This window comes from Balaenoptera acutorostrata, chromosome 9, assembly GCF_949987535.1.
Source record: "Balaenoptera acutorostrata chromosome 9, mBalAcu1.1, whole genome shotgun sequence".
In the NCBI taxonomy this organism is placed as follows: domain Eukaryota; kingdom Metazoa; phylum Chordata; class Mammalia; order Artiodactyla; family Balaenopteridae; genus Balaenoptera; species Balaenoptera acutorostrata.
The window spans coordinates 10,809,251-10,818,430 of record NC_080072.1 but is presented as its reverse complement, the minus strand read 5'-3'; the positions used below and the strand labels follow the sequence as shown (position 1 = coordinate 10,818,430).

The following is a 9,180-nucleotide window of genomic DNA, read 5'->3' as shown; positions in this document are numbered from 1 at the left end:
GAATTGGGAGTTGGAAGAGCTGGCCAAGGAGGGGTCTGAGCTGCTTCTGCAGCGGGGAGCTGCACTGCTGGGCTGGGGCACTGAGACAAAGCCTCACTGCAAGGATTTCCTTGGTCCAGGAGCAAGGGGCCCAAGGCCGCTGAGCCTGCAGATGGAGCCTCTGAGAGCGGCCAGGAAGGCAGGGACTGACACAGGATTACAGCACAAGGGTGCAACTAATTCTGACAACCTCTAAGGATAGTGAAGAAGCCGTGCCATCGCCTTACCCTTAGGGAGGTGATTTCAACAGGCTAAACTCATCGGGGTGCATTCTGGATGCTGTGTGGCACCAGCCAAGGGGTGAGAGGTGTTAAGGGATCCTCAATCCATTTTTCCATCCTCCAGGAACCTTGCCTGGGTTTTCCTCCTCCTCACCTCCTCTTGATCGTCAGTCAAGACACCCTGGGGCCCATCTGATACTCTGATACTCTGATACTCTCACTCCTGCTCCAGTGTCCTGTCGGCAGTGACTCAGCAGGTGGGGCTGTGCTCAGCGCTGAAGCTGAGTTAGCGGTAAAGAAGTGAGTTAGCAGCAAAGTTTCCATCCAGCCTTGCCTACAGGCTCCCTGGATCTTTTTCCAATCCTCTTCTCTCCCGAAAATGGGACCCCTTCTACCTTTTTCCGCCTGCACACTCTCTTTCCCCCCGGGAGGCTGGGCTCGCAGGGAAGGTGAATACGGATCTCAAGCTGGGACTCATTCTTCAATCACAGGTAAAAGCCCCAAAGCGCTTTGCGCATGCGCCTAGTACGACCCGCTCTCCCCGGACTCCTCCCCGCGCCTCTTCGCCCATCACCAACATGGCCTCCGAGGCAACAGCCTCTCCTGCCCGGCGCAGACGTGGCGGGGTTATGACGTCATAGGACGGCGCCGGTAGTCCCAGAGACTGCACGTGGGCTCGCGTTTAGAAACTCTGTCCGGACCATGGATACGCCGCTGAGGCGCAGCCGGCGGCTGGAAGGACTAAAGCCTGAATCCCCCGAGAACCCCATCTCCGTTCTGCGGGCGAGACGGGCCCTTGTGGAGTTCGAGTCGAACCCAGAAGAAAGGAGGGAGCCCGGGTCTCCTCGGAGTGTGCGGCCACCTGGCCTGGAGTCTCCCAGACATCAGCCGGAGACAAGCCCGGGATCACCCAGTCTACGGGAGGGGGCATGCTTGGGGTCTCCCCGAAAGCAGCCAGAGCCGGACCCAGGGTCGCCCCAGCGTCAGCGAGACCCAGGCCTGGAGTCGCCCCAAAGACAGCCGGAATCGAGTCCTGAATCCCTCCGACGGCAGCCAAAGCCAAGTGGGGAGTCACCAAAGTTTTCCCAGGACCGAGAAGAAGCGGATTCGGAGTTGCCCAAGAGTAAGGAGGAGCCGACCGCGGGGTCCCCCCGACATCAGTTGCAGCCGAGCCCAGGGTCACTAGAGCTTTCCCCCGGTCAGCAAGCGCCGGGTCCCGAGCCCTCTCAGCCACTACAGGAGCTGACACCCCAGTCGCCCGGCTCCCCACGGGATCAGCGTGAGCCGAGCAAGCCCCCGCCGGCCGGGCAGCCGGAGAGAGACGGCCTCGGGCCAAAGAAGCGAGAAGGTTCTTCAGCCCAGGCCCCAGCGTCCAAGAAACCGAAGAAGGAGGAGGTTCCTAAAATCCCGAAGGGGAAGCCCAAGTCTGGGCGGGTGTGGAAGGACCGCTCAAAGAAGAGGTGAGGTGGGGGCCAGCTGGGCAGGGATGGGGTTCTGTGTGGTGCTGGAGCCTGGGTGCAGCCTGGAGATAGCCCGTAGGTGTGAGAGATCTCACATCACTGGAGGAGTCACACAGAGAGGTAATTATAACCAGAATGTGGTAAAATGCGCTGGAATCTCAGGGAGGGGTGCCCTTAAAGGACCCCTGGATAGCACCTCATCTGTGTGTTCATTCAACACGCATTTATCCTTGTCTCTGCCCTCTCTAGTAAGGGGGCAGAAGCAAGTAAACCAGCAGTGAGGTCTTCATCCACCATTATCTGTTACAGTTATTTGCCTTTTTGATAAAAGGCACTACCAAGCGCTGAGTATATAGGACGCTGCTAAGTGCTCTCGTATGGATTGGCCGGGGGAAGGGCCTGTCAAACAGGGAGCAGCATGCTTCTTGGCATTTAAGCTGCCCATGAGCTCTATGAAGCAGCAGGCATTAGGATTATCCTCATTCTACATATGAGGACGCTGAGACTCAGGGAGGCTAAATGTGTGGTAGAGGCAGGACCTGAACACAGATCTGATTCCAAAGTCTGCGTGAAAGCCCTTTACCTGTGCTCTGTAGAACCGCCCTGCACTGAATTGCAACCTTCTTTTTTTTTTTTTTTAACTTTTATTTTATATTGGAGCATGGTTGATTAACATTGTTGTGTTAATTTCAGGTGTACAGCAAAGTGATTGTTATACATATACATGTATCTATTCTTTTTCAAATTCTTTTCCCATTTAGGTTGTTACATACTATTGAGCAGAGTTCCCTGTGCTCTACAGTAGGCCCTTGTTGGTTATCTGTTCTAAATAGAGCAGTGTGTACACGTCCATCCCAAACTCCCTAACTATCCCTTCTAAAGGGTAGGCATGAGGTCTTGTCTTTCTGTGCTGCGGGCAGTAAGTGCTCAGTTAAATGCTTGTTGAGTGAAGGAACAAAGAGGTGCAAGTGAAGAAGGAAATGTTTAGGCTGCCAGGAAGGAGAGGTGGGGTCCAGTTCATGTTTTAGCTACTGGGAACCACTGGGCAGACAGCAGTTCGTGGCTGTGAGGGCCCATAGGGGAGGGCAGTGATTTTACGGGAGAAGCGGACATTTACTAAGGGATGACTGTGTGTCAAGCTTTGTGCTAGGCTTTTTGCAGATGTCATTTTGCTGAACCCCTAAACCCCAAGGCGGTGGGCATTATTCCCCTCCCCCAAGCCCCTCCCCCCTCAAACAGAGAAGAAACTGAAACTTAGGGAGTGATTTCCTACAAGTCACCAATCAGAGACTTTGAAGATGGAGCGACTGTTGGACTTGGAGAAGTGGGTGGTGGCGCTGCCCCTCCACCTCGGTCCCAGCAGGTCCCAGAGAATGGTGGGGCCACTGATGGCCATGTGGGACCAGATGAAGAGGTTGGTCCCAGTGGGAAGAGGATGGTGAGCAAGTTGAGTGTGGGAGCCTGGAGTCCTGGTACCCGGGAGGTGGGGGGGGGGGGGGGGAGGAGCTCACTGAGCGTGAGGAGGCTGCTCCGCCACACAGGCCAGAAGAGAGGGTCAGCAGAGGACACCGAGAAGCAAGAGAAAGGGTGTTTTGTCCCAGCTTCGTGCCCGAGCTGAAATGCTTCCCAGCTTCCTGTTGTTTGCTTGGAGCTGCGCTCCAGACTTCTTCCTCTCCTCTGCCATCTCTGCCATCACCGCCATCACCAAGAGTCTCCCACACTGACCTCCCCGCTGTGTGCCCCCTGTAGATGATGCTCCCTCCCAGCTCAGGGCCTTTGCACATGCTGTTCCTTCTGTTGAAAGGCTCCTCCCCTGGCCATTCCCTGCTCATCTCCCAGGGCTCCCCTTAAACATCACCCCCTGGGAAAAGCCCTCTTTGTCCAACCCAACCAGGGTTAAGTCCCCAAGCTATATGTTGTCATTGTACCTTGTATCTCTCTTTTGTGACACCCCCATTTGCACAAATGCTTGTTTACGTGTGTGATTCTTGTCAGCTGCTAGCTTCCCCTCTAGACCAGAGGCTCCAGGAGAGTGAGGATTTACCTACAAAGGCTCGATCCTCCCCAGAGCCCAGCACATGTTAGGCACTGAGTCGAACAAGTAGATGAATGAGAACAGAAGGTAGTTCATTCATTCAACCAGTTTATATTTCATTGAGCTAGGATCTGGGGGTAAACGTGGCTATAAACAAAACATTCTAGTTGTGAGAAATGGGTAACCAACACGTAATATATACATAAATCAGTAATTAGGGCAATACAGGAAAATAACAAAGCAAGAGGTGCCGGGCGTTGTCACAGTGATTAGAGATAGCTTCACTGCCACAGGGATGTGAGCAGAGGCCTGAATGAACATATTGGGAAAGAGTATCCAGGCAAGGGGAACAGAAAGGCCAGAGGCACGTGTGTGCTCTTGTGTTTGAGAAACAGTCCAGAGGCCTCGTCACTGGGCACAAGGGGAGCGGTAGGAGGTGAGTGAGGTCAGAGTGGTCACGGGGCCAGGTCACGTGGGCCCACGTGGGCGCTTGCAGGGACCTGAGTGAGCGTGAGAGCCATGCGGGGTGTTGAGCAAAAGAGTGACACGATCTGACCTCTGCAAGGACCGGTCTGGCCTGTGGAGAACAGACCGTTAGGAGGGCAGAGGGGAGACCAGGGAGACCAGTAAGGAAGCTGCTGCAGTAGAATTAAAGCACCTTCAGAAGCGGCGCCAGGCCTGTGGATAAGGGCCAGAGGGGCTGTTGAATGGATGTTTGGGACCTTTGAGGAAGCAGCTTCAGCAGTTGGTGAGTGAGCCCGAGACAGCGGGGGCAGCACCTGCTGCACAGGTGTCCCAGCAAAAGGGGGCATGCGGGGGGAGGGAGCCGAGGCTGGGAAGCACACACCCACCCACCCACCCCGCCCCACCCCCCTTGCCCAGGCCTAATGCCACCTTCTGCCCAGTCCTCCCTGGGTGCACCGTCTCCCTTCTCTGAAGGGTGGATTCACTGAGCACCTACTATATGCAGAGCACTGTGCTAAGTGCTTCTCGGGCCGTGAGCCATTAATCCTCCCACCACCCTTTGTGATGGGCACGGTTCTTGTCTCCACGTAAGGGGAGAGGGAGAAGGAACAGTGGGGTGTGTGCTGGGGTCAGGCAGGCAGAACTGGGGAGGAGGGGTGGGAGGGGGGAGGCAGAACCAGACTGAGGACGGACAGGCCTGGGGTCAGGGTCCAGGCTGTATGTGCAGACTCCTGTGGAGCAAGAAAGGGGCAAGATGAACCGGAAGAGCCGTATTGACCTTCCCCAGGGACGGGAATGGGCTCTGCCCGGTGCCCACTGCAGCCCACTGCTGTGACCGCTTGGGGCATGATAGAGGGGACGTGGGTAAACAGGAGCTCTTTTGAAAGTCAAGAAATTATTGAGGGAGGCGGAAAGGCCACTACGAGAGGAACTGCTGAGGGGGAAAGAAGGCCCGTGGGACACCTGAACAGGCTTCAAATCGTTCAAGGAGAAAGCTTACAGAAAAGGGGCGGCACGGCTGCCTGAACCCCCAAGCCCTCACCACCAGTCTCAGCAGCCCTCAGCATTTTCCTGGTCTAGTTTCCTCTTGCTCCTTGACGTTTTTCCATCTTCCCGGAATGTTTTACAGCACGTCCTAGATTTCTCATCCCACCCCTAGATCCTGGCAGTGTGCGTTCTTACAGAGGTAATCTCGCTTCTCCTGTGACCGTGTCACCATCACTCTTTAGGAAATCAAGACTTCCCCGATGTTCCCTAGCACCCACTCCATTTTCACATTTCCCCTGCTGGGAGAGAGGTTCTGAATCACTGCAGGGGACCGTGACCATTTGCACTGTTCTGAGATGAAATGGGCCCCCTCTCCAGAGGCGTCCACGCCCAGCCCTCTGCGCGCGGCCGCAGCAGCGGAGCTTGGTGGTGGAGGCCGTGTGGCCTGGGCTCTGGTCACAGACTGCTGCTCAGGAGCAAGGTGACCTTGGGCCGTTACTTAACTTCGCTGAGTCTTTGTTTGCTCCTCTATAAACTGGAGGGAACAGGAGTTCCCACCTCAGGCACATAACCAGGGCTTAAGAAATGGCAGTGGGCGTGATCAGGGCCCTTTCCTGCTCCATGTTTCTACAGACCCGGAGGGTCAACTGCCGGGCAAGCAGGCAGGTAGGGAAGAAGGCGCAGAGGGAGGGCACCGGGGCATCCTGCGGACCCCAAGAGCACTCAGTCTCCCCCATCCAGGTTCTCCCAGATGGTTCAGGACAAGCCCCTGCGCACATCCTGGCAGCAGAAGATGAAGGACCGGCAGGAGAGAAAGCAGACCAAGGACTTTGCCCGGCACCTGCAGGAGGAGAAGGAGCGGCGCCGGCAGGTGAGGGGCCGGCCAGGCAGGGGTGGGGGGGACTCGGTCAAGAGCCGTTCTCCAGCCTGGGGGCCCCGGGGAAGGGTGGGAAAGGCATACAGATGGGAGGCCTCATCCGGGTGTTGCTGGCATCAGCAACACATCAGCGAAGTGGGCGGCCTGCGCGTCCGTCCAGCTCTCCCTCACGCTCATCCCAGGGCCACGGGTGCCCTGTTAGAGGTTCACGCCCAACCTCTCTAGTCGCCAGGAAGCCCCAGCAGGCAGACAGGGAGGTGGTGATGTAGATCCACCAGGAGCGGACTGCTCAGTGGGACGTCACTCGCCTCGTGGTCCCCGGGCCACCGGAGGAGTCAGACACCTCGCCCCCAGCCTGCAGTCCCTCCCTGGCCATGAAGGGAGGGGGTGGGTCAGCCACTTGGTCATCTGTCCCCTGCTTTGAGTTGCCCCAGCTTGGCCTATGGCCGAGGCCCTGCAGACTGTGTGGCCGCCGCCTCGTGCTGAGGCCTTATCTAGCTTCCTGTGTGGCCCTGGCTCCCTCTTGGGCAAGAGAGAACCTTCTTGTCACCGTCCCCTTTAGAGGTGCCCCTGCCCAGCCCCCAGCCCAGACCTTCCCCTGCGCCTGCGGGAGCTCAAGTGTCACTTCTCCTTTCTCCCCGCGGGCCCAAGCCACCCCTTCTACCCTGTGTTGCCAAAGCCGAGGGAGGCCCCTGACCACACACAGCCTTGGGGCCACCGTCCCTGCCCTGCCCCACCAGGGACAGCAGTTGGCGTAGTCGTTCCCAAGGAAGACTCTGTCTATGTTCCTCTTCTGAGTGTTCCCGGTGGGCCAGTGCTATTCCAAGCCCTGTATGTGTGTTCATTCATTTAGTCTTCAAAACAATCTTAGGTAATCATCTTCACTTTAAAGATGGGAGGTTGAGGCACAGAGCTTAAACCACTTGGCCAAGGTCACACATTTAGGAAGTAGCAGAGTCGGGATTCAAACCGGGACCAGATGGCTCCGGAGCCTCTTCTCTGCAGCCTCGGCCCTTCCCAGCCCTGCGCCAGGGTGAACCTCAGGAGACCAGCCCTTGCATTCTAGGGGCTCGTGGGCTTCAGGGGGAGAGGGGGGACTCTGAGACGACGGGAATGAGGGAAAGGGCCAGCCACCCCTTCTCCCCGGGCAGTTGATGAGGGGCGTGGTAAGGGGAACCACTGTCTGCATGGGCCTGAGTTTCCGGGTGGGGCGCCACCTGTGTCTTACCCCGCCCCGCCCCCTCCAACCCCAGTGTCGACTAAGCCCCCGTCCTCAGCCGCCTGACCAGGCGCCCCCCTTCTCAGGTGAAGCCAGGAACTTCCCACCACAGTGGGCCTGTAGGTGCTGGTCCCAGGGGCACAGGGATGGTTCCTTGCTGGCTCTCCACCCCCAAGCACCAGGAACGACCCGGAGCCGGGATAAGTGGGCCTTTTGCCCTCCTCCCTGGGAATTCTGTCACCTCTCACTGCCTGGGAGACCAGGGCCGCCTCGGTTGGCTCCCAGACCCAATGCCCTTCCCCTGTGTGTCCAGGAGAAGAAGCAGCGCCGCGCCGAGAACCTGAAACGCCGCCTGGAGAACGAGCGGAAGGCGGAGATCGTGCAAGTGGTGAGCATTGCCCTGCTTGCGGGACGGGACACGGCCAGGCTGAGTGTCGTGTTCCAGACGCCCCGGCGCCCCTGCTTCACGGCCCCCGCTCGTGCCGCAGTCCCAGGCCCCCGCGGTGGCCTCCCTTTCCCTGGGGAGCAGGGCAGAGACTCCAGCCATGCTAATGCCCTCCCTTCAACCTCCCCCAGATCCGAAACCCCACCAAGCTCAAGCGGGCGAAGAAGCAGCAGCTGCGCTCCATTGAGAAGCGCGACACGCTGGCCCAGCTGCAGAAGCAGCCGCCACAGCGGCCGGCAGCCAAGATCTGAGCTCAGGATGGCCGAGGCCTTCTGTGGCCAACCACCGTGTCACACACGGCAGCCCTCGGGCCACTGGCCACACGCCTCTGCTGACCCAGCACTCCAACCCCATGGCTCCAAAACAGTGGCTCCACCCGAGACGGGGCTCTGAGCCTCCCAGAGGGCTCACAGGCAGGTCTTTGTGGCACAGAGACCCAGAGGTAGCCTGGGACCTGGCAGAGACTGGAGGAGGGAGGAGGGTCAGCTCTCCCCTCCCCCCCTCCCCTCCCCCGTCCTCTCTGAGTGCCTTCAAACCACGAAGAGTAATTTCTGGTTCCTCAGGGAGCTGCTGACTGGCGGGTGAGTCCCCAAAATATGTATGTTCTGTCTCAGAGTCCTGGGTCTAACCCAGGCCAGGAGGCCGGAAGTCAGGAATCCACCCCCCCCCCCGACACCTCCCCAAAGGCTGCTTTGGGTCCCTCTGCATCCCACTGACCCTGTCACCAAGCAGACTGAATCCAGCTCCGCCCCACTTTTCAACACTTAAGGTTAAAATGGGGAGGTTGCAGGGGGCAGGGTCTCTCTAGCTCCCCCTTTCCTGTACCAGACTCTGCAGAAGCCCCAGAGATCTGATTAACTCATGCCATCCAGTCTACAGCAGAAATATTTATTGAACGCCTGCTGTGTACAGGCACAATTCTAGGTATCAGGGAATACAGACAAAAGTCCCTGCCCTCAAGGATCTTTCATTCTGATGGAGAAAACATAATAAACAAGTAAAATGTACTGTGTGTCAGTTGGCGCCAAGTGCTCGGTGAAGCAGGGGAGCAGGTAGGAGGGAGCACGGGCCAGGTCGAGATGGGATGTCCGTTCAGCCAGCTGTCTATCGACTGCTCCGTTTGCCAAGCGCTTGCTGTGGGCCGGGCCCTGCCTGGCACTGAGAGTAAACGCTGGGAGCCCAGCTGCAGGTGGTGGCACAGGGAACACTGGACCAAGATCCCAGGAGAGTCTCTCCCCTGGCTCTTCCGCTGCCGTTCCATCCACCAAACGTGTACCGCACCAACTCTGCACCAGGCCCTGGAATGCTGAGCTAAACAGACATGGTAGAGTGGAGATGCCATGGTAAGTTACCCCTCACACCTACAAATTGGGGGTCAGAGCTGCAGCCCCGTGCGGTCGAGAGGGAGGTGGGTGCTGCACAGATCTAGGGA

At 57.9% G+C, this 9,180-nt stretch overlaps 1 protein-coding gene across 1 annotated transcript; it reads left to right on the top strand.

Annotated features, from left to right (window-relative positions):
• Positions 1 to 800: 800 nt before the first annotated feature.
• On the top strand, positions 801 to 8,777 carry CCDC86 (coiled-coil domain containing 86). Its single transcript, XM_007174459.3, has 4 exons — positions 801 to 1,720; positions 5,949 to 6,078; positions 7,617 to 7,691; positions 7,880 to 8,777. The coding sequence occupies exons 1-4, from the start codon at positions 963 to 965 to the stop codon at positions 7,997 to 7,999; spliced, it is 1,083 nt and encodes a 360-aa protein (XP_007174521.1). The 5' UTR covers positions 801 to 962; the 3' UTR covers positions 8,000 to 8,777.
• The last annotated feature ends 403 nt before the right edge of the window (positions 8,778 to 9,180 follow it).